Raw genomic sequence first — 26,374 nt, 5'->3', positions numbered from 1 at the left:
GTACCCACGCATTATGCAAAAACAAATAAATCAATTGTTAAAAAATATATCTCAAATGATTTTTTTTTTCTTTATGACAACAGTTTAGACGAAGGTAAATAAATCTTTCAATGAGTCAATAATGATTAAGAAGTCGCGTCCCTACCGTATCATAGTTGTGTAGTCGATACCGACTTGATGTTGTAACTTAGTAAATTCAGTAAGCCCACGGCAGCCGTCGCGGATTGGAGGCGCGAATACCCGCCAAATACTATCAATATTTATAAATGTTTAAAGTGTGCGCGATAAGTAGGCATACAAGTTAATTTAATTTTAAAGCAAGACGATTAATTCCTCTTTAACCATCGCAAAGGAGAAAAAAATTATCAATGAAATATTTGTGTTTTGTTTAACATAATAAACATTTTTATAAAATCATAGTAACAATAAATCAAACTTAAAACAAAATTAAATATTGTATCCCTACTGTTACCAAATATTTTTTTACGTTACTTTATTTGACTTTATATTTATGCTTTTAGATGGAATATTTGATAAAACCGCGGGAAATACTACTATATATAAAGTATTTAATGATACGTGAATTTTAATCCCCTTTATATATTAATAATTTTTGCAATGTTTTTGCTGTGCGTTTTTATCGTTTTATTTAAAGTCACATTACCTATAAACTATACGTAGCACAAACAATACTGCAAATAGTTTTTTCTTCTAAATGTTATGTGAAATCACCTGTGATTTAATGATTATTATTATCAAGTTTAATAGAAGTCAATAAACAGCCATACCTAGTAATAATATATAATTATTTCTCAAAGTAAATGTAGATAACAAAATAGTTTTTAAAAACAAATTGTTACGAATTTATTTTTTGTGATTCGTTCATCAAATAATATAAATAATGAATGTAAGAAACAGATGAGATCAAAAAGGTATCAATATTTCGTAATAATTATTTCGTTACGTACATTTATTTTCAGAAATGCTCATAAATATAGTTAACAATATGTCTTAAAAGTTATAATATTCTCAATGAATATTATAACTAATATACTATAAAAATAAAACGTACTAGTTGTTTTCCGGCTTTACTTTCTTGTGGCGTTAACAGGTCGTCTATTTTTATTTACAAACTCCATCTCCGGTAACATGGATATTTCGGCCTTTAAAATTTCGTCATATTAAATTTTAAAGGCCGAAATATCCATGATTATTAATTATTTTTACGTTTTTCTTTCAACTGCGAGAACTAATCACTAACTAGACGTGAATTTAAATTCTTTACTTGCCAATACTTGTTTAGTTACCCAGATTAAAGGTGAAACAAAATGTATGAAAATGGACCTTGAGGTATCGCCTTAATAATACCTTTATTACAATATAAACCAAATTTTAGCGAACGAATAAAACGTTCGAAAAATAATGTTAGTATCCTACATACAAGGTAAAAGTATTCTGTATTAATATTGTACGTACTTGTATCTTGGCCTATATTATTAAGACAAATTATATTATTACTTAAAAATTTCTTACCGTTGAATCATACTTTAAAAACCCTGCCTCATTTTGACTATTAACGAGTAATTCCCGGAAATTGGCGAAGACTTATGGGCAAAGGCGGCCTTAGGATTAGGCTAACCTGCTAGCCGCCCGGGGCCTCGCGCTTACAGGGGCCTCGCGGTGCCTTATAGGACCTTTTTTACCATCTTACCGACGAAACGGTTAAAACTGGGGATCTTTTTTGTTCCGCCCGGGGACTGGAGGAATACAACCGAATAAGTCGTTTACAATTCTTAATCGGGACTTTTCGTTTATACTCTAGTATCTAAATCAAGGGTAAAATCTAATTACGATGACATAAATATTTCCATTCATTAGCTTTCTGAAGGTGATTTGAAAATAATAACATATCAGGCGTAGGTATTGCGGTCGATATCCGCTATATTATTCAGAAAGTGGTACGGAATGCAACGTTCATGACGTAGGCGGTAACCATTTGTCAATAAGTTTATGGTATTTACCATGGGCGCCGCTAAGATTATTTCTAGGGAGGTGCATCTGCATCTACAGATTACAGTAGGTAGTACATACATATCATCATTTTTTTTATTTTTTTTTTAACATCAATCGCACAGGTATTTTATATAGTCATCCATAATATAACCTCTGTAGTGGATAGTTCTCATTGCCATTCAGTTATTTTTACTGTGATTTGTTCCGGACAGGGCGGTGCACAAGCACCCTTGCACACCCCTCCCGGCGTCCATGGTATCTACCATTTGTTTAATGATAGGATAAGATTAAGGCTTTCACCAGGCCAGCGTGGTGGACTAAGGCCGAAATCCTCTAAAAAAAACGCCAGAGAAACAGTATAAAAAATACATGCCTGGTATTTAAAGCTGAGGTAAAATGGTCAATAAAAGTAAATTCTTTGGCCGTGAGTGACAAACCTAAAGATAAAATTTAGGAATAAAACATCGGATCACAAATAAATGTACGTCTTTTCTATATGATCTGCCTAGTAGAGTTATTTGTAGGTACGTCTCGAAATATATGATTTTTATGCCTCGGTGTCGTAGTTGTATTAAAATACGACTGCAGTGCCGAAGTCTCGGGTTCGACCCCGGGTCGGGCAGTGATATTATGTTTTTACTTAGTTTAAACCCGAAGTTTGGAATTTGTGCATGATGGCGATAGGCTTGCCGCCTATCACATCATAAAAATGAGTGCACCAGTTGCACTGTGCCTACCCTTTCGGGGATAAAAGGCATGAGCGTGTATTTCATTTCGTGTAGTTGATTTTATACAACTAGCATTTATTTTTTTAACATGGTTATGTAATACATAATTCAAATCATCCATATAAATAACAAAGGAAAACTTATATTAAATAAAACACAATTAATAGTTATACAATAATAAATACAAAACCATAATATTTAGAAAGATTCGCAATCGCATATCAATTAGCAAAACTTTTACAATAAAACACCACTCACGGATAAATTAAAAGAATGAACGAAGAAGTGAGAGATAGAAGCCAATGTCCATTGAGAAAAGGGTGGGGATTCGCCAGGAACGTGTGTGCGAGGCTCTGCAGGAGACGAGTGAGGAGGAGAGTGGCTCCAGAACACAATACCAACGGGAAAAATTCGGGAAGGTGTGAACATTTTTATTTATAATGCATGATTTGCACAAAATTCTACAGATTTTTAGCTTATATTTCTAACTTAAAAAGGCAAATTGAATTTGGCCTTTAGAGTTATCAAAACTCCAACAATGCCTCTTATGCTATTTGTTTTTGCTCAAGAAATGCGGAATAAGTTTTCATTTATAATAATGCCTAAATTACGTACATAAATAATTAAGCTCTAAATATAAGGTAGAGAATTTTAGCGTCATTTTCTTTTGAAACAAATCGACTACACTGGACATTATAGTAAGGTCCAAATATCTCAAAGAGAAACCACGGCGACTATATATCATTCGTGGATACAATGTAATGCAGCCTGGTCTACCTTTTTTTTTTAGTTTCGCGGAGAAAGTCCCTTATTACTACCGCCCAGCCTTCGTGGGGGGTGACTTGAGCGGTTATGCTGGGGTAACCGTGCCTTACGGCCCGGCGTTGAGCCGCCCGGATTTGATGACGACCTTCGGGCGACCGCCGCGCCGGGCCGAGTCCCTATGTACAACTAACCTACGCACGGCCTACCAGCTAAAACTCCGCGGTAGCCCTCTTCGGCGCATTAGGAACGGCTGCGGGCTTCCTCTGACGGAGTTGTCTAAGTCTTCGTCCCCAGCCGCCCCTGCGCGGTGCCGCCTTGCGGCCCGTCTCCTATGGGTGGGGGCTCAGAAGCCCCCGCACCGAAGGACGCCCTCGGCGTCTACGGCAGCATGAGGCCAACTACACACTGCCGTCCATCCCGGGGGTCACCACAATGTGCTAAGCATGCACAACCTACACCAGCGGCGGACAGCCCCCTGCTGCCCGCCGGCGACCCCCCGATGGCCCCTATTAGTCGCCTCTTACGACAGGCAGGGGATACCATGGTGGAATTCTCCAAACGCCCCCAGTCCACAGGCCACAGCCTGGTCTACCTAGATAACGGCCTAAAATAGAAAACGCACGCAAGAAGAGGGGTACTTTTACTCTAGCTAGATTTACACCTATATGAGTCGCTATCGATTCTCTTGTTTATCCAATAGAATTTCCTATTGTTTACAGAAATAATCGCGGCAATAAAACTTTAATGCTGAGATTTAAATATAGGGTAAGCCGTAGGGTGAGCCGAGCGACAATATACATGCTAATTGCACAGTGGTGCGTTCCAAGAACGTCGCTGTAATCCAGGAAATTATTCAGGGCTTAGCTCGGTTGACCTCATCGCTGTTGTGTTAAAATATAGAACGATATGAAGGCGTCGAAATGAAACTAGTTTTCAGATTTCGGGTTTTTTATATTTTAATTTGCTCTTGACGTTTCGAAGACTGCTGCTTTCATGGTGACGCGGCGGATTGAGGTGTTGATCGACCAAAAACCCCGTTACAATATCTAATTACTTTTTACAATAATATTTTTTTATTTAAAAACTAATTTTATTTCAATGTCTAACTCGCTGATACATATGAAATTATTATAATATGGAGGCGTTTACTTAAACTTCGAAGAATATTTTTTAATCTATTTTCAAGCAGTTTTTCTCTATAATTATAATCTTACTTTCACTTCTTAATATAATAAATGCAAATATTTTAATAATTGTTAGAAGTAAACGCATTATCCGCTGAACGAATTTAGATGCAAGTTGGCACACGAATAGGCCATAACCAGGATTAAATAGGCTACATTATCCCAATTGGCTCCCATGCGGAAAATGTTTTTTATAAAGTAATTTTCCAATTAAAATGCACTGGACTAGTACAGGGTTTTCGGAACGATTGTAGCAGGAAATTATTTTCACATGCTCGCAGCCGTAAGCAACACCTTGTATAATATTGAGTAACTATTTAGATAAGTCGACATTCTTGACAGTCGCCAGAATCTTGCACCCTGACTTACTCCATGTAACAGGAAATGTCACATTCAGTTGGTACAATTATAATGTCAAAACCATCGGACTAACAATATTTGTTTTGAAACGCCCCATACCTTACATTTGTAAAAAACTAAACACAAAGCTTGAGCAACCTTTTGAATCCGGCGAAATATACGGAATATTATTGAATCGACTTCCGTCTTGTATCAAATGTAGGCGGTTATTTTTTATTCAGAAGTGCTAAGCTGCTATATTTAGGGCACAACACCCGCGCACGTCACTCAGCATGTCAGTGATTCTATTATACTTCCCTAATGCTATATTACTTTATATACTTATTAGTAAAAGATATTACATTATGAATACCTATTTATTTTTTGAAATGAATATTCCTATTACCTGTGTTAAGTATGAGAAATTAATATTTTTTAAAATAAGTTCTAACCAAACACAATATGATCATGTGTGAGGTAACTAGGTCTTATGAAGTTTCAACTATACTCATGTCCTCCAATGAGTGAATCTGATATCGTTTCATCTAGAGGTTTTTGTCAGCCACTTCGCCCGCGTGTTAAACCTCTCCTAGATAACTCACTGTAGTAAGTACCTTTTTACATAATAAAAAGCAGCAGTGGCGAAGGGTCCATTTAACCGATTCCTACCTACTTTAGTGATTTATGTACAATCTAATTATCATAAGAACGATTTAAAGATCGTATTTATGCATCTTAATACCTATATTATGTTGTGCCGGGTACCCTTTATGAAAATTTCACTCCTCGCCACTAAAACGCAGCCCTAGGCTAAATCCAGACTGTATTTCATATTATGCCACATTTCCTAATTAACTTATAATTAAGAAAAAGTTTCAAGCAAGAATTAATTTATTTTTTTTGTCCTATATTTGTTGTTATCGACCAATGTGCACCCCAGTAACCACGCACTAGTTCGCGTGACACGGGTCGCGTTGTTTTTTATCTGTACACATTTGTAGTTGTATAATAAATTACACAGCACGCACGCAATTTCTGCAGCCGAAATATAGGCTACCCTCTCGTGGGTATGACCTTTTTAAACTTAAAGCAACTGCTCTGATTCTCTGATAATGAGAGGAGCTAATTGTACGCATTATTTCCCCCGTGGTATAAACGCTAGCAGTGTAGCACGAAATTTTAAGTGGAATGGTTATGTTGGTTTCACCGGTCTTACGGCCCAATGTCGACAACCGGAGCGTGAATAGAACCGAGTCCCTATATATGCCCTACACCGACATACCAACCAAAATCTGCGGTGGCCTTCAACGGCGCATACAGGACGGCCCCAGGGTATTTTGTTGCAATGAGGTAGCTGTGCGGAACCGTTCCTAAACTAATTACACGCATGCCGCTAAGAAAATAATAACATTACACAAAGTACTTCGCGCTGCCTTAGACATAATATACTCATAACGGACGCATCTCGTAGCTACCTATAATCTTTTCGTTCTGCCAAATTTCATACATTTATAAAAACTCTTGTAGTGTGCGTAAAATAAACACATAGTACCTTTTTGTGTTATGAGCGTTCATGTTGTTGTTCATGTGTTGCCCTTTGTATTTAGTACTTAGTTAGTTACATTAAAAGAGACACGTATTTGTTATTATAACATGCTCAGTAATGGCATTGATAATTTGCTTTCACCTGAAACAAAAAGTACTTGCTTAGCGGTAAATATACCATTTACCAAGTTTTTTTCCGAACCGACTAGTCCTTAGAGATAATTTGACGTTACTTATTTATTCGCAAATGTATGACAAAATTTTTTAATACTTTTTTCAATGTAGGTAGGTTGACATTAAAAGCTTTTTGAATTAACACGCGCTGTTAATCGAATTATGGAATGTTTATGTTACTTACCCTTAATAAACACGAAATGTTTTTGTGGCATGACTGGTATAAAAAACATTCGAGTTTTAGTAAATAGGTCAGTAGATTTCCATAATACACGCTATGCTTTGCCTGTGTGAAGCCAAACACCTAAAATTCATATAATAATGTACACACTCGTAATACCCAATGAGTTTCTATACATTATGAAAATAAGTATCATCAACCCATGGTTGTCTGGAAGACATTGCCTAGAGCGATAAGATCGCCATTTGTACATGTGCCTTTTGTCTCTCTTTTTGTCTTTATATTTTTTTTTTCTGTTTAGTACAATAAAGAGTAATAAATAAATAAATAAGTCCTCTAAATTGTAAATAAATAATTACCCTAAATTGTAAATAAATAAGTACCCTAAATTGATAAAAATCTTAATCACGCGCCAGACCATTTAGGCACCTCACAGACGCTGTCAATTATAATATTTAACACACGACATAAAATGGCGCGAACGACCTGATATTTTGTTTTCCGACAATTATTATAACAGCCAAACAAAATAAATTGGATTGGATTGAATTACTATAAAACTGACAGTTACTTAGAAATTTAACAAGAGTAGATTGGTTGACACTTGCCTGTTCCTTCAAAAACTTTCATTTTAGAAATTACTTGAAGCAACGCTGAACTACAAAAATTTGCCTTTGTCCTAATCTATCTAAAAATTTTGAAAAAAAATATTTCTTGATGCCTAATACACGACATAAAAAAATTTACCTACGTGGACTTTTTATCAAATTGTATTTCCTATATACTATTCGATACATATTAAAATATTATCGATTTCAATGAGAATATAGCATTATTAGATTATTACGAATATGTCACCATTATCATCAGCCACAGATTCTCCACTGCTGAACATGGGCCTCTCACAGTCTTCTAGATCGACCCATTGCAAACGGCCTGCATCCAACGACCTCCTACGTCTTTTATTGGGTCATCTGTCCACCTTGAGGACCATGGAACCGTCTGACGCCTTCAATTATGCTTCCCATCATTTTTGCCACTCTGAGCATTTTCCTAACTAGCCGCCCCTTATGGGCCCTGTATATGAACCTTTTAGAGTCAATTTTGTTTATTTACGGGTGAACTGTTGTGCGTGGTGTATTATCTTTAATCACAATTGTCATCAGTCACAATATGGCACTCATACGGTCATTTGTGTGTTCAGCTGTACATTGTAACGTCAGCAAAAAAAATATGATGCTAATAAAACTTTAGATTGTAGTAAGTTTACTTACCAAATTACTGTCATGGTTTTTAAAAGTTGAATATTTTTACCGTAAATAATATTATAAAGAATGGAATAAGATATACAAACACTCACAGAAAAGAACGATGTTGCAATAAGTAATAATAGTGTCAACATTCATTTCCTTGAGCAGCAGGAACGCTTCACAAAGGGAAGTATATTATAATCGGCTAGTTGTTCATTCTTTTGACTAACGGTGGCCTTTAGGGAAAGGGAGAAGGGACAAACCGGGCAAGCGGCCGGTCTTCGCGCGGTGGCTTAGCTGTGGACTTTTTCTTTTTAGTCCCATCGCCTGTGGGTTTCGGTGCTATGGCCGCTACTATCTTTGATTAAAATGTTATCCTGACTAAAATTGTATGTAGAAAAAAAATCATTTTACACCAAAACCACCGCACTACACCATAAAGCCAAAAATACAACATATTTCCTAAGAACTTTACTTGAACTGTTTTGCCGACCGTACTCACATAGCACTACATTCCGCGCCGGTTAGAAACCCTAATGACAGTACGACTGGAACATTGCCTATGAGTGCACGTATTTCAACATGTCCAAAATAATGTTCATAAAGGAACGTCGGAAATCTAGCATCAATTTTAATAATTACCGACGGTTTCATTTTTTGGACAGGTGCGCTATTTTATAAATACTAAGTGATTAGTTGCACTATCCATCAGTGGCGGCTTAAACGACGCGAGTTCCAGAAAGAAAAATAACGACTCAAAGTCCCGAGCGGTGTATAAAAGATTTTTTTATTGCTTTGAATGACGAGACGAGTTTTTCGTTCGTCTGATGGTAAGCGATACGACCGCCCGTAAACAGTAATAACACCATCCAACACCTTGAATTACAAAGTATTTTTTGGTATTCCGCTCGTCATTCTGAGACATGAGATGTTAAGTCTTATGTCCAGTAGCTACACTGGATACAATGTGAGCTATGTATTTAATACCAAAACCTTGCCCACAACATCTTTGCGCCAACATCCCTAAATGAATAATAAATATTAATAATAATAAAAGCCAGCGCCAACATCTCTAAATGAATAATAAATATTAATAATAATAATAAAAGCCTTAATTGACCGATCAAGTATACTAGAATTTTTAACTTATTGTACAAGAACCAGTTAATGCAAAAAAATGCCTTCTTATTCTTCAGCAACCAGTTTGTTGGTCAGCTTGTCCTTCGACATATACCTCCCCTAGTTTCTTCCACTCATCTCTATCATGAGTTAATCTTCTCCATCTTTTTGGTAGATTTTTTGATAAATGTTAACATTGTATAATCATAAAAAAAACTTTCACAAAATTAATTATTTTCAGGAGCAGAGAATCCCGCAGAAGGATCAACCACCCTCCCGCAGCGCTGTACAGCGCTTTAGGCGAACGGATTCGCACCAGCACGCCACCAGGGCTGCAATGCGCGTTGTTCTGTGGCGGGTCGAGATGCAAGTATGAACTGCCGCAGCAAAGGGTCAATGCTATACAAGGATTGTACTCTGATTGGTAAGAAATGTGGTATTGCCTCGGTGGCGTAGTTGCATTGCGTGTGCAAAATGACCACCGCTCTAAGATCCTGGATTCGAATCTCGAGTCAGGCAAAGTGCCTCATTAAATACAGTTGCTGGCCGTTTTGCATGTGTGACAAGCCTTTCCCGCTATGAAAATCGCCAGAACATTGTACGACGCCGGCGGTATCAATTTTAAAAATCCATTATTTCCGATTGGAACAATTTACGGAGATAAAATTTACCTATATAATATAAACTAATTTTCCGGATTCTATCGCGGTTTTTTGTTTTTTATTTTTCTCCCGACGTTTCGAAGACTTTGCAGCCTTCATGGTCACGGGGGGGACTGAGGTGTTGTTCATCCGCAAAGTCAAAGTTACAATATCTACCTACATTTTACAATTATACAACTTTTTAAAATTTTAGCTGTTGGTGGTCCGATCTGTAGGTAGATATTGTAACTTTGACTTTACGGATGAACAACACCTCAGTCCCCCCCGTGACCATGAAGGCTGCAAAGTCTTCGAAACGTCGGGAGAAAAATAAAAAACAAAAAACCGCGATAGAATCCGGAAAATTAGTTTAATTTCAATGTCTAACATTCGCGTAAATATAAGAAATCATTATATAATATAAGACATAATTTGCGCCAATTTTTTCAAACACATTTGTTTCTACGTTTACTTCTAACAAACATCCAAACATTTTTTATCAAACTTTCGCCTTTATAATATTAGTAACATAATATTAATAAATAAGTGTGTTGTCGACCGACACAGTTAAGGAGTCTATCTACAACAGGATCATAATATGACCGTGTTATGAACGTATCAGACACGTAAGACCTACGGCACAGACTACAATGCCCACTAGAACGTAGCGACAGCGTTTTATACCTATGCATAACTGTCTAGCAACGTCGCGTGCGACGCATGGACCGCGCGGCACCAATTTCTTCTTACTGAGAATTTTTGACGGTCCGTGCATGGCACGCGACGGTGTGTGCCGGTGACTGAACGGTCTAGGGGACATATTATCGTAGTTTTCAATACAAAGAACATTTTTTTCGGACACGTTCCTTTCACGATCATAACATGAAACTATGTAAACAAGTTCCTATCGTTATCATAATATGAAACGGTGTAACAGACTCCTTTATTTTCATATTTATAATATAATTTAATTTTAAATTCGCTAAGTATTTGCAACGTTATGACATTAGAGACTTAATTAATGCACCTTTTCCATAAGAATTTCCGAAATTTGGTGAGGTGCATTTGTTTTATAAAAAACCTATTATTTTAAATAGAAAAACGCCTTTTGTTTGTTACGATTTACCAATAAAAAACTAATTATTCCTCAATTAAATTTTGGATTAGAAATCGTACTTTTGAAAACACAATCATCAATCTAGTCCAAGGCCGACATAAATGTCACCGATGAAAACAATGCACCCACTGACCAATTGACGTGATTCATTAATATTTCACACCCTTTGCCACGAGCACGGAACTACAAATACACGTTGTATAGCAAAAAAGTTTGGAATAGTTTACACTTTACTACGACAAAATACATACAAAAAGGTTGCTTTAAATACGTGCGACAATATGTTGTTCAGTCGCTTAAAATAAAATTTTCACTCTTCCTGAATACCTACTAATTCTTAAGGATATAAATTAGGCCAGGGGGACTATTCCGTCGACGGGGGTAGATCTGTCTTAAGGAAATTACGGATGTTCTACTCGAAGCTGTCCTTCAATCACACCACCCGTAATTGCAGAAAGATGAATATACCTCCGTGGATATAATAATTCCATTCATATTAATTCAATGGTTCTACAACATTAAAGCATGATAAATTCTTATCATTAGCAGCGGCTTCCAATCTATTTCTCGCAATGACAGTCTTAACCGACGCGACGCCCCAAGCGAAAGCAAAACAAAAATCGCCGCAGGGCCGTGCGCGGGGCTAAAAAAAGTATGCCGGTTTTAATAGTCGTCGGTAAAACCATAAAAATGCCAAGGCACCGCGCGAGGCCCCTGTAAGCACGAGGCCCTGGAGCGGTTACCCGATTCGCCTGCCCCAAAGGCCGCCTCTGATTTCTCAAGCATTTAAATCTAAAGTTACTGGTCTGATCCTGATAATTCTTTCACTAATGGGAAGCCAAATCTCTCCTTTCGTTTACCTTATTTACAAAGAACGAATTTATACGTGTGCAGACACGGGCGAAACTTAGTAATATCAGGAAACATTAATTATATCCTTGAAATATTAAAAACTGTAATACGAAATGTGATTGTCGCGTGACTAGTGCCTACTTTTATGCTAATTATTGAAATTTTCCTTTATTCGTTACATGCCCAGTGCTGACCTAATAACACTGCAGTTAAATTGTACTTAACATTATTAATATTACGTATATTTAAATTAATTGCGTTTGAAAAACAAGGACAACACACGTCACACACATGTATTACCACGTCATGCATTGTTGTTATGTATAATGTTTTTTTTTATTTGAACGCAAGGACTATGTCACATCAGGTTTAATTCCGTAGTGAAATTATTAAACGTTCATTAAATAAAAAGTAATGCCTTTGTCTATTGAAATAATTGGCTCTTTCGAACAATGGAAAATATACAAAGGGATATTTAATCAACAAGAGATTTTTCGCGGTTAAAGCCGGGAAACAAAGTTATTTAAATAAGAAACTACCATATAATTTTGTCTCAAATCAATTATGCAAGAAAAACATCGTAACGAAACCTGCACATCTCAGAAGTTCTCTATAGGAATGTCGAAGGTGTGTGAGTCTACCAATTCGCACTAGGCCAGCGTGGTGGACTATGGCCTAATCCCTCTCAGTAGTAGAGGAGGCCCGTGCCCAGCTGTGGGACAGTATATATAATATAGAGCTGATACTTATGTAGGTAGTACATATAATAATCCCATGGACGCGAATTATAAATTTGCTATACATTTTATAAAGGTTTATGATGGTTGACAGGGTGACCGAGGACATCCTCGCGATGGCGCGGCCCAGCACCGCCAACATCGCGGCTAGGAACATCGTGCAGCAGTTCCATAGGTAACTAAACATCAAACATACAATAGGTATAACATATCGAAACAATTTTGCACAAAACGCCATAATATTGCATTTCTTTATCACATATCCGGCTTTTAGATACAAAATCGGACATTTTCAAATACTAAGGCAATAATAAGGCAATTTACTTTTTAAACGCTGTCGGTAAATTGTTTAATTAGTTCTTTCATAAACTATCTCGTCTGTTCAAAATGCTTTTGTATAATCTGTTTCAGTATGTTCAGAAACTTCACCGTGTAACAAACAAACATGCAACAAACATGGCGATGAGCAGTGATAAAGTCTATCAGTTTTATAATAGTGTACCTATTAGTATTTCTCGACAAGTTGTCAGCGTTCTCGCAAGGCCTTAAACAGTGATTAGTCAAAACAATATATCCAGGCAACCTTCTAAGTCTGAAGCAGCATTTGCCTCCTCGAGAAGTTAACTTCGAATCTTGATACTTGATACCAAAATGACTAAACCTACCTTCTTTGTTTGAACCGTAATTGTTGTTTTCAGCTGGGGCATCCGAACAGTGATCAACCTGCAAACTCCTGGAGAGCACTCGAGCTGCGGTCCGCCCCTCACCAACTCTGGCTTCACTTACGACCCTGCCATCTTCATGGCTAATGATAGTGAGTTATCATCATTGATGTATCAAGTATTTGGCCTACACTGGAACCTTACGCTGGCTACAATGTCCTTCAAACCGGAACATAACAGTGCATACACACTTTACTGATGGTAGGTCTCTCATATGTGCGAGTCCGCCTGGGTAGGTACCACCACAATGTCTATTTCTGCCGCCAAGCAGCAGTGTGTATTCACTGTTTTATTTCGGTCTGAAAGACATTGTAGCCAGTGTAACTACTAGACATTATTATATCTTATTAGACATAACAACTCATGTCTCAGGGTGATGACCGCAGTGGAATACCAAATAATACTGTATGATTCAAGGTGTCGGATGGTGTTTTTACTATTTATGGGTCAGCCCCGGATCTATGGGGGGTGGCAAGCCGGGGCCTATGCCCCGCGCGGCGAATTCAGAGGGCGGCAAATTCAAACTGACTACTGAGACATTCAGAACATTACAAACATAAATTATTTCCCGAGGGACACGAAATGATGATTATGATGGCAAAGTTAAAAATATAGGTGGTCGGGGGCGGCATTATCGAGGTTATGCCCCGCCTCCAAAAAATTCAAGATCGGACGGTCGTATCGCTTACCATCAGGCGAACGGCAAGCTCGTCTCGTCATTCAAAGAAATATAAATAAAAAAAATAAAAACACTGCTTGATGTTAGAAATAGATATTGGTAACTACCCAATCGACCACTCCCATACGAGAGAGCTATTGGTTAATTGATTGGTGAGATTAGTTTTACGTGATTCGAAGGAAAAGGTACTTGTTTGTAATAGTGCAGTATTGAAACTGATGACCGATATGGCCATTCTTTAGACCAATGAGAAAATTATGACACATAACTGGTGGTAGAATATATTTTATATCCGCCCGGATAGCGACCACATAAGCGTATAAGTTTATGTAAGTATAAATACAGCCCGTAACATTGGGCTAGGGAAGTATTAATCAGGAAAAATTAATTCCAGTTTATTACTACAACTTCGCATGGCCTGACTATGGGGAAGCGAGCCTCAGCGGCCTCCTCGACATGGCTAAAGTCGTCTCCTTCGCCCTGCAGGAAGGAAGAGTCGCTATACACTGTCATGCAGGTAACAAAACTTTATTCTAAGCAAGTAGATCACCAGTTAAGGAAACTCTTGACTGATCTCTTACAATTCGATAATAAAACATCCCATTAGTCGATTAATTTGAAAAAAAAAACTCAGTGGCTGATACGCTCTATATACGCTGTCCAGTGCTGGCTTTAAAGGAAGTAATAGGACTAGGAGGTGATGTTTTAGGGCTCTGGAATTCTCTCTTATTATTCGAAACTCAAGCAATTACTAATTTCGTGGATATTCTCTGATCATGCTAGAAGCCACATTAATATTCTAAATGTTTGTTAGAAAACGGATGTGATTTAATTGTTACCTTTTTACTAGGTATCAAAGAAAATAAACAACATCATACATCATCGCCGAAAGGGTAGGCAATGGTGACTAGGGCACTTTTCCCCAAGTGTGTTCTGCCCCATGATATGATAGGAGGCGAGCCTATTTTCATATCGGGCACAAATTTCAGATTCTGGGCTGATACCGAGTAAAAAAAACTCAATATCACTTTGTCCGACCCGGGAATCGAATCCAAGGGCTCAGTACTGCAGTCGTACCGTAATACAACTACGCCACCGAAGCACAAATATTTCTCAACTTCCAAAAAATAATTACATTGAAACGATTTCTTTTTAATTCATTATCACATGCTTAAAAGATTGTGTATTTTGGAAAAATACAATAGAACAACGTCTTGTTCGATTGTATTTTTCCAAAAAACGATTTCGATAGCAAATAAAATGTGGAGCTTATGAGTTATGATATTGAGTGTTCTTTATAACGCTCCGCTTGTCTCAGAAGGTTGCAAATAAAAATTTCTAAAGTAATCAATTAATAATTCTTTATTGGTTACTAAATTTACACTATTACAATTACTTAATACTTTGCAAGACGTGGTACAGTACTGTCAACAATGATGTGAGTAACATGACGCGTGATGAAGATCGCTTGGCACTCGCCGCCGGGCGCGCTCCCACACAGTCTCAAGACGCAGAACACAACTTTTATGATACACAGATTGAATTGCCATGTGCCCCTACAAAAATATAATTTGTCGGACTTATCAGGTTATTGGAGCAAAGAGGTTAATTATTATAATTCCCTAATGTTTCATGACCGACATTTATAAATTAACTAGATATTAGGCGCGTGGAAAACATTTGCTGCTACAAAGTCCTTGAAACAATATAGCAATTCATAGCACCAGCTATACGACACTAATCTATTAAAAAATCTAATTCTAAAATTCTATTAGCTTATGTTTAACCCAAGATATGGTCTATGTGCCAAATTTCCGTTAAAATCCGTTTAGTGTTTATGTGTTTATTAGTAACAAACATTTTCACAGATGTTTCGCATTTATAATATTAAGTTAAAGAAATCAATTATACCCGTTTATACAGACCTTTGCACTATCTCCATTAATTTTGGAGTTCCAGAAAGTAAAGAAATATTTCTTCAACATGTTTAATTAGGAATTGAGATACAAAATACATTTAGCAGCTATCGTGCATTAGTCTATATTTAAATGAAGCAAGTATCAGCACGATTTTTTTATTTTTCTTAATATATTCATTATATAATATTTGATAGAATGAGTTTATTATAAAATAAAAGAAATACAGACAAAAAATTCGTAATATTCCATAAAAACTATTTTGTTAACCACATTTATTTTGATAAATACTCTTAACAGCCGTTTTCAATAAACGATCCCAATCTCAATCTTCAATCCAATTCAGAGTAAGCAACAATCAAAATTACACATTTGTAAGCTTGTCAAAAAAAGCTTTGTTCTTATTGGTAATTTTTGGGATAGATCAAAAAAATCGGTTGGGGCCGTTTATTGAAAATGGCTCTTAGTCAACAATATACTTTTTTTCCAAACCATCTCAGCCAGATCATCATCTTGCGCCGACGAAGAAGTTTCACACAACTTACAGTCTTGAAAATATAATCCACTAATATTTTCCAGTTCTTCGTTGACACACACATCGATCGTAGTTTGAGCTCCCTCCACAACATTTTTAAAGAATACTCTTATATAGAACATTAATATACCTTTGAATATCTCTGCCCGTTTGAATATATCTGTAGCTATTATTCCTGGATGCAAAGCATTAACCGTCACGCCTGGAGGTAACCGCTTAGCCAACGCCCTCGTCCACAAAACTTGACAAAGTTTACTTGTACAGTAACTCCTCCAAAAGGTTTTGTAGTTACAACCGTCTATGCTATCTTGTGTGACGTTCCCGAAATGATGTAAAACTGAAGATACGTTGACAATCCGACTCGGTTTTGACGCTTCAAGTTTATCCATTAGCAATGACGTCAGAAGAAAATGACTGAAGTAGTTGACTTGCATTACGACGTCGATTCCGTCTTTTGTAAGTCGGTTTTTGAGTCCCCCGCAGCCCGCGTTGTTCACCAGAATATCCAGACGATCGTAGTTCTTATTGAAGTCTTCCGCGAATTGCCTTACACTTTTGAAATTGGATAAATCCAACTGAAAGTGTTCCACGTTCTTATTTCCAGTCGTTTTGATAATGTCTTCGACTGCGTCAATGGATATCTCGACGTTTCTGCTTGCGATGATAACTTTAGCTCCTCTTCTGGCTATATCTCTTGCAGTTTCTAAACCAATCCCTGTGTTTCCACCAGTAATGAGCACAACCTTCCCATGCAGTTTCGTTTCGGACGTGCACACTCCTTTGACCGGTTCCACCAATAGCCGTAGTCCCCCAAACACTATAGCCAGCAGTATAAAAAATACTATAACTATCATTAAAATATATAGAAATATGTTCAGCACAGAGATTAAAAACGACATCTTATAACTAAACTATAAAGAAGTCTGAATAAACTCGTATTGAATATCAGTTTAACAACTAGTAATATAAGTGCACGCCGATGCAGAAAACTAGGGTTCCTTGGTTACTTATTACGATTATTTATGAAATTAATTTGTCTACCGTACTGACTTTTTGAACTTTTGTATTCTTCACTCAATTTAAAGAATATCGTTTTACATTTATTTGAAACTGCTTACATATACAGTGGGGTGGCCCACATTAAGAAAAGAAATTGGATATTTTCGTAATATAATAAAAAAAATGTATTGGAATTTATTTATTTTTATTTATTTATTTATAAAGATACACTAAACAGATTACTGACAATAATTCTCTAAATTACATTACAGTGGATCTAATGGCTAGTCAGAATCCAAATAGAAGTGTATACAACTTATCAAATTAGGTGACACATACATGTTATTTAGTTACAAAATAATAATAATAAATATAAAATATTTTGGCTAAGGTAAGGCAGACGATATGGGAGTTATATTTGACTTGGGTGCTGTGGATAATATGTGTTTTACTGAGCGTCGGAAAGTATAATATTTTGAAGTGTGAAATTCTACGATTTGTTAATTATTTAATAGTTGTAAATGTGATAATAATATCATAATAATATTTTAACAAATAATTTTGAAATCATAGCAAAACTAATTATATACAACGCACGGCATACCAACTAAAATTCCGCGATGGCCCTCTACAGCGCATTAGAGACGGCTGCAGGCTTCCTCTAACGGAAATGTCAAAGTCTTCGTCCGCAGCTGCTCCTGCAAGGCACACACCCGTAACGTTTCGAAATTAGCTGAGTATTTTTTTAAAAATTATCGCTCGCCTTCATCCTAAGAAAAAATATCAGGAGCCAACATACATGATATAAGAGTTTTTCCATATGAATTTCAAAGGTATATGAAGTCTACCAACTTGCACTAGGTCAGCGATATGGAATAAAGCCTAAACCCTCTCAATGGCAAAGGAGACCAATGCTTACCAATGAACACTATAAAATACAGAGCTGGTAGTTATCTACTATTATAACAAAATAACGAAGGTTTACTAAAAGTTTTAGTTTTTCCTGAATCTAATCTTTCGCACCTGAGTAAGGGACGGGGTATTCGGTAAAAACCAAGCCAGTAACGATGAAAAATTCAAATCTAATGTCAAATTAGGCATGAACATTACTTTAGGCCATGGGCTGCCTAACATCAGGTAGCCAGCTCGCTCGTATGCCTACTAAAGCAACAAAAATAAAAAATAAACTTTTTGAGTAACACGTCAATAAGGCTGAATAAATAATAATGTCTTAAATATTATAAATACCCTTGATTTAAATTTTAACGACAATTTTCTTCATACAACGCGTGTCAGCACTTGGACCCTCCTTAAGCTTAATTTAGACGAATCAATTTTTGCTAGCAATTATTGTACGCCATTATTGCTAGAAATAATCGTTAGATAGGATCATACTGTACAGATTTAGACGATCATGTCGTATTTTAAGAATCATTCGAGCCGTCCACTATAACTGTTTACACTGTGGTAGGAATAGGTATCACATCGTTTTTTAAATACATATAAAAACAAATTATACGCGTATTGCTGAAGACTTCAGCACAAAAAAAAATTGGTTGGACGTGATTTTTACGACACGTATTCTTAGCGTTGCCCATAGTTACATTATCATAAAATTATAATTCGCATAATTTTATGATAATGTAACTATGGCAAACGCTACCCAACAATTTCCATTTTGCTGGTCGTGCTTTCTATCGCCAAGATGCACAATTCGGAGAAACTAAAAGATATAAGTTGAACGACAACTTCAACACAATATTATCAGCTATTCTTACAATAAGAGAGGTTAGAAATAATAATAATAATAGCAGGCAGATGTTCTTTTGTTCCCTAATGGTCCCTTGGGTATTTGGGTATTAATGAGAGTACAAAAAAAGTATTATGAACCTTATAAACACACGTTCTGATGACATTGCAATGGACATTGCTTAACATTGAATTTCTTAACATTTTCACTTATACTTTTTTATTTATAGTTTCTACGACAAAATTTATAATTTTTTTTTTGTCAGATAAATAGTTTAAGAAATACATCGTAAAAACCATTTCAACCCCTATTTTCAAAATGGCGGCCGTGGGACAAGGGTGGCGACCCCACAAACTTGGTTTTAGCTTTACACTGACCCCCCCTACACTTCAAAAAAATAAAATTGCGTCCTCTAAAAAACGCAACCCCAAATGTAACTTTCCAATGGACTAATAATATACATAGGTCTTTTTGCTTTTACAAGGCGTCATGGAGTGGAAATTCCTTTTTGAAATTTTCAGAATTGGAACAATAGAAACTCAGGAATTAACACATTCAAATAAAACGACATTTAATTCTTTATTTAAAAATGATGATAGAATACATAGATAGGAATCTTAATTAGAAATTAACTACTTGAATAAAAACTATAATATTCACACGGTAATATTAGAACCTTCATTACTAGTGTAAATTCAATAGACGGTTTTATTGCTACAGATTTAAGAAATAATTGTTAACAAATACCCACAGTACTAAATTATCATGTGACGGTTAATACTAGAATATTGTAATTATATAATTATTAAACACTATCTGCTACCTCTATAATTATTGATCTGTTTTATTACACTATTTTTATCATTAATTAGTATTTTTGGATTTATCAATAAATTATAAAATTGCTGATTTGACACATTTGTAAATTTATAAATGCGGTAGCAGAATAGTTGTGAGTCAGTTCTTTGTAAGACATAGACTAGAACGTTACTCTGCTGGAAATACAATATTCCTCTAACTAATATAGTTTAGTAATTTAAGTAATTTACTTACTGTTTAACACAATGTATTTTAACACGATAAGATCTCTTCTAAGTAACTTTTACTACAATTAGAAACTATTTTTTTAATGTTTAGTATCGGTCGGGCGATCAATCATCCAAACCCGCTCATTAGACTAAACTCGAAATACACTTTCGACCGCGCGAAATGGATACAGCTGCGTTCAGTTCTTACATACCTAGAGGACGAGATAACTCTGGCTATCCGGCTTAAGCACGAGCACTAGAAGCTCTTACACTCCACAAGACCATAGTTCTGTCCTCGCTGCGTTCCCCGCCCCCCGACCCTTATGATAGTTCCGGCCAGCGTGCCGACGATAATAGGTAAATTGTAGTTCGCCTTACGTACCTCTAGATAACCGATTGATGCCTAATCCTCTCCTAGTGACCGTCCTGAGACGAGGTTCGTGAACCATTAGGTGGTCGCCGTCATTGTCACTTAATTTTTAAGGGTTCAAGTGCCTAAAGCACCCCTAAAGTCCGGTGTGTACAAACCGGCCCTGCTAAGCTAACAATCGTAGTCAGATTTATAAAAAAAAAAGAAAAATAGGAATCTTGGGTCCGAGCCCTATCGCCAATTCTTAACTACGGCACTGGGTCACCTAAGACTTCAAAGAACCATCCATGACTACTATCCTTTGATCAATAATGTACAGATGTTCAAGTTAATGTTTAACATAATTGTTTGTAATTACGGCTATAAACATTTCCTGCGTGATGGAACAATAATGCGAGGTTTGCGTAATAATCGAGTAGTTTAATCAATAGTACATCCATACTAAAATCAATGTAAAAGTAGGTAAGTTTGTCCGTTACGACTTGGTAAGTTTGAATCAAAGAAAGGATAGCTTTTATTAATATATTTATTTCAAACCGCACGCGAAATCGACAGTAAAAGGTATTTAATAAGATCGGTAAACTTAAAAATTACCCAACGTATTTTAATTTGGCATGGAGATAGGTGAAGAAGACCCTGGGAAGGATATAAGCAAATTTTTTCCCGGGAAAATATGTATCGGGATTTTTATCCCGGAAAACTCTTTGACGCGGACGAAGCCGCGAGCAATGTAGATATATAAATAAGTCTCTTGACATGTATGACATCTGTATAACGTCGTGCATTGCCACGCCGCGTTCTTGTTCAAACTTGGCCCTTATTCTGTATGATAGTGTAAACGCGTAACGCGGCCGTGTCATGTTAACATCGAGATATGTGCGTGGAATGGTATTCTGTAAGCCAAATTTCTATAGTCCTAAACATGATGCGTTGTGTTACGTGCTTGTTACACACTGTTTAAATAACGTGCGGGATAGAGAATAAGGCCCCATCGAGTTGTTACACTCACGACTTACTTGTCTCATCACTGAGGCCAGATAGTTTCATCCATGGCTTATGCTGGTGAATTGCAAGTAAATCGTAAAATATACAACTATCATCTCTCGTCAGGATATTCTATTGGACCCCGCTCCACTTACCATCAGTTTCAGTGGATCAGTTCGCCGTGCACGTATGAAAAAGTAACTAAAATTCTTATTGAAACCTATCTCCTTGTTAATTAAGCATTAAAAGTTACTTCAAGGTTGTCAAAAGGTGTGTCAAGAATTAGGAACTTTGTTAGGTTAGGTTAATTAACCTATTAAAAAAATATTCATTGATGGACATGTAGATCAGAATTGATTTTGTATAACGGTGTTATTAGTAATTTATTAATGCATATGCTGTTGGTGTGTCATTAAATAAATGAATACGTGGATCGCGATCCAGTCAGCTTTGGACACCACTGTGTTAGAACAATGAAATTAAATAAGATTTTACTTTCAAATCGTCACTACTTTGTAAAATAAGTCGTCACATTAAATACAGAAGCACGCATATATTACGTCCAGTAGGCTAGTTTCAATTGACCACAATGTCGTTTGTAATCCTCGCCGCGTTTGCTGTCATTAAATATTTATTTTATGTTTTGTTGGCTTTAGTAGGATTATCTTTGACAATTATAGTGGGTTTGAGACTATGGATGGAACCAATAAAAGGTGTTTGCCAATCAAAGGCAAAGCTAAACGGGAAGACAGCACTAGTTACTGGAGGAAACGCTGGCATCGGACTCGAAACTGCCAGAGATCTTGCCAGACGGGGGGCCAAAGTTATTATCGCCAGCAGAGATGGAAAAAAATCAATGGACGCCGTCCAAGATATTATCAAGACAACTGGAAACACCGACGTGGAGTATCTACAGTTGGATCTCACTGAATTTAACAACATTAGAAAATTTGCTGAAGTTTTTAACAGAAACTACGAGCGTCTGGACATTTTGGTGAATAACGCGGGCTGTGCGGGTCTCAAAAACCGGCTTACAGAAGACGGCATCGACATTGTAATGCAAGTCAACTATTTCGGACCATTTCTCCTCACTAATCTGTTGTTACCCAAGCTAATATCTTCAAAACCGAGTCGCATAGTGATACTGACGTCATTATTTCATGGTTTTGGAAAAATCTCTATGGAAAATTTTGATGGAGCTGGTACAAACCGTCAGTTGCAGACATATGCTAACAGTAAATTGTGTGACGTTCTCTGGACACGGGCGTTGGCAAAACGTCTTCCCTCAGGAGTGACGGTCAACTGCTTGCATCCAGGTGCAGTAAAGACTGATATATTTAGAAGACTAAAGCCCTGGTTAAGGAGTATACTGCATTTTATGCTTACAGTGTTCTTTAAAACAGCAAAAGAGGGTGCGCAGACTTCAATACATTTGTGTGTGTCGGAGAAATTAGACAACGTTTCGGGAAAGTATTTTGTTGATTGCAAACAATGTGATGTTGCCAATTTGGCGCGTAATGACAATTTAGTAGAAGGAGTTTGGAACAAAAGTATGTTTTTAACAAAGAGTCCTGTACTACCATTATAAGTAAGATGGTCAAATAAAGCATTCAAGCTTTACAAGCTTGTAAAGAAATATTATAAACTAAGTATCTGCATAGAGATAGTCAGAGACCCTGGGAAGAACATAGGCTACTTTTATCCCGGGTAAATATATGGCGGCATATTTATCTCGGGAAAACTGTTTCACGAGGACGAAGCCTTGAACAAAAGATAATATACCTGTAAACAATAGATGAATACACGACAAAATTTATTCTATATGTATACCCCCTTATTCATAAACGTTTTTTATCTAAGGACGAAGTAAAGCTGTGATAACAAGCCTGTTTTATCAGTGCCCAACGGCTCTGAGAAATAGACACAGGGCCGTTGTGATTGGTTATTATTGTTGTATTTCAATATTAGCCAATCACATCGGCCCTACGTCTACGCACTGCGAAGACTGCCATGCCGTCAGTACTGAGAAACAGACTTGTTATCACAGCCTTACTCGGTCATTAGATAAAAAACGTCTATGAATAAGGGGGATAGTGTATAAATGTGGAAAGAGTTTAGCAACAATTATATAATTCAACAATACTCTCTACCTCGTGTAATCAAACTTCATACTGATATTTTTAATGAAAAAATTAAAAAAAAAAGATTTTTATGATATAAATGGGATCCATTCAATCACTAAAAATAGGTATTAATTATGAAATCCACATTGTTCTATTATTATTTTAACAAACCTCTTTTATTTTTAGTTAAAATAACCATCTCAATCGTCAATGACAACAAAGCTACATTTGAACTTTATAGCATTTCAGATTTGGTTCTGAATACATTTTCTATATGCGATTTTCAATAAACGATCACAATATTTTTTTTCTTGGTCTATCTCAATACTCGACCAATCATAACAAAGTTTTTTTGACAAGCTTACAAATGAGTTATTTTGATTGGTTCATTCTCGGAATCGAATGAAGGTTGAGATTGAGATCGTTTATTGAAAACGGCTGTTAGTTATTAAATATATTGTGTAATATATCAACAGATACTAGATTATATAATACTTTTATTAATGCTCCAGATTATATTTTTCTTGCTTTATATTTACACTGTGTCAACGCGCCTGACCGCGTTAACGTTGCAATTTATGACTTTCTAGTAACTTGTAACCTAATTGTACGATGATTGTATTAATATGTATTTTTTTTACCACCACCCGCATAATAATGACAGACTCCACTTTGACCGCGATCGATGTGCGCGCTAGTCATAAGCAAAATTTAATTGTGTTGTTCAATTATTAAAGTAGATTCTGAAGAATCCAAGGTCTTCTTTATTACTTCTCTGTCGAGACCTTCATTTCGTTCATCTGAGACGAAACATTGGCGACCGTGACAGGACAACATAAAATTATACAAAACCGTTGGATACAAGAACACGTTTTCACGTCAATGTGAACCAGAGGTCAACGGGACGCATCACCCATATTTGACAACTAAGCCAGCCAGGTCGGTCAGCATTGGAAGCGCCGTGCCAGCCTTAGCACCAACGTCAAGATTCAAAATACAGCGTCAACCAGTCTACAAACTACTGGAATTATTGTATCCAGCTGGAGTGAATACTGCCAACAACTAACATCAATTTGGATTTAAAGTGATCGAAAGCAGCATTGCGTCATTCAGATAAGTGCCGTTCCTCATCCGTTACCCAATTAATATCCTACGTAAATTACTAAAATCATCGTGCATTGTTCCGTTACGTATTCTACTTGTGCAATAAAATCATATAAATTAACGTTAGCTGCATATTAACGATTGCATTTAAACAATTTACATACACGATAAATTCACAAAACGGTAACTATTAATGTAATTATGACGCAGAAATCCTAAATATTAAAAGTAAAATTACGAAAGAAAGTTTATTAATTACCCTCAACATCACTAAATATTAATTAAGTTCATGATATATAATCATTATATCTGCTAAAACAGACATTGCATTTAGTTACTTTACTTTCAATTAGAAATTAATTGAAATAAGATTCATCACGCTATCCCACGAGTAGTGAAGTCAGAAACCCTAGCAATTAGTACTTCATTCGTCATTACAAAATACTTATAATCGTCTGTGCCGACTATTTCAGTGTGGTACGGCGTTGCTAACGACTTTGCTACAAGTCTGCATGGCCTTGTTGAGTTGATCGCAACACGAAACATCCACGTGTATCACCTGAACATTCTGCATTGTTATCCAGCCTCCGAGTGTCACCGATGAGGAGTAACAGCTAAGGAAATTTTTATTACTATTTGGCATAAATTTTATTCCGTATTTTTCTGCATTAAGTCAGTTAACGGTTCTATTCAGTACTTACGAAACTATTCGCATTATAACTAGGCGTTATTTATACAAACTTTCAATTTTTATAGTTTATTGGTTTAATTAATTTTTCATAGCCAAATTTTAATAATGGCTACAAACGATGACAGCAATTTAAAACAATTAAAAGAATTAAATGTTAAACGTAGCTCAATTAAGGGTCGTTTGACAAAATTTAGGAAATATCTGGATATTATCTGTCCTGCAAAATTATCAAGCGTGCAAGTTAAAGAACTGAAAATTAATACTCAGAAGGTTCGAGATATGTCCACCAAATTTGATGAACTTCAGAGCCAAATTGAAGTCATCAATTGTGAAAATTTAGAAAGTGAGATTAATGAACGTGATGATATCGAACAAATTTTTACGGCACATCTTGCGCTTGCTGAGGATATACTCAGTAAGCACAATAACGATAACAATGATTCTTCTTCGCATAATGTATCTCATCATCATGACTGTTCATTAAGCTGCCATGATTCAGAATTTAAATTACCAGAAATACAAATTGCTAAATTCGATGGCGCCTATTTTCGCTGGCTTGCATTTCGCGATACTTACTTGTCTTTGATTCATAACAATGAACGTATTAAACCTATACATAAGTTCACCTATTTATCCTCGTACTTGGAAGGTGAGGCGGCTCGTGTTATCTCTAACCTAGAAATATCTGAAGCCAATTATAAGATTGCATGGGAACTTTTATGCGATCGCTTCGATAATAAGGATCAACTACTCCATCATCATCTTGCATCTATATTCAATATCGCTTCATTAACAAGAGCAACCGACAAGTCACTACGTTCTTTGGTT

The 26,374-nt window shown here is 36.3% G+C and overlaps 2 protein-coding genes across 3 annotated transcripts in view; both read left to right on the top strand.

Moving 5' to 3' along the window:
* The first annotated feature begins 189 nt into the window (after positions 1 to 189).
* LOC115443013 (protein tyrosine phosphatase domain-containing protein 1) overlaps positions 190 to 26,374 on the top strand; it is a 45,572-nt gene continuing 19,387 nt past the window's right edge. The window contains exons 1-6 of one of the 2 annotated variants that reach the window (XM_030168279.2): positions 190 to 288; positions 2,944 to 3,160; positions 9,540 to 9,722; positions 12,740 to 12,820; positions 13,344 to 13,459; positions 14,441 to 14,563. In XM_030168279.2, the coding sequence (XP_030024139.2) occupies positions 3,015 to 3,160; positions 9,540 to 9,722; positions 12,740 to 12,820; positions 13,344 to 13,459; positions 14,441 to 14,563 (649 nt within the window). In that variant the 5' untranslated portion in view covers positions 190 to 288; positions 2,944 to 3,014. Of the gene's footprint in view, positions 289 to 2,943; positions 3,161 to 8,735; positions 8,845 to 9,539; positions 9,723 to 12,739; positions 12,821 to 13,343; positions 13,460 to 14,440; positions 14,564 to 26,374 lie in introns of those variants that run through there. The other variant, XM_037440944.1, reaches the window with a different exon arrangement.
* On the top strand, positions 21,822 to 23,269 carry LOC115443015 (retinol dehydrogenase 12-like). The gene has a single exon (XM_037440952.1). It carries the CDS (start codon positions 22,218 to 22,220, stop codon positions 23,214 to 23,216), a length of 999 nt encoding a protein of 332 aa, XP_037296849.1. The 5' UTR covers positions 21,822 to 22,217; the 3' UTR covers positions 23,217 to 23,269.

The sequence above is a fragment of the Manduca sexta genome, chromosome 4, assembly GCF_014839805.1.
Source record: "Manduca sexta isolate Smith_Timp_Sample1 chromosome 4, JHU_Msex_v1.0, whole genome shotgun sequence".
Taxonomy (NCBI): Eukaryota; Metazoa; Arthropoda; class Insecta; order Lepidoptera; family Sphingidae; genus Manduca; species Manduca sexta.
The sequence above is the reverse complement of the archived record's forward strand: the minus strand, read 5'-3'. Positions and strand labels throughout refer to the sequence as shown.

Bases quoted from the DNA above. Each gene is read 5' to 3' on its own strand.
- LOC115443015 (XM_037440952.1), top strand. From the start codon at position 22,218: ATGTCGTTTGTAATCCTCGCCGCGTTTGCTGTCATTAAATATTTATTT.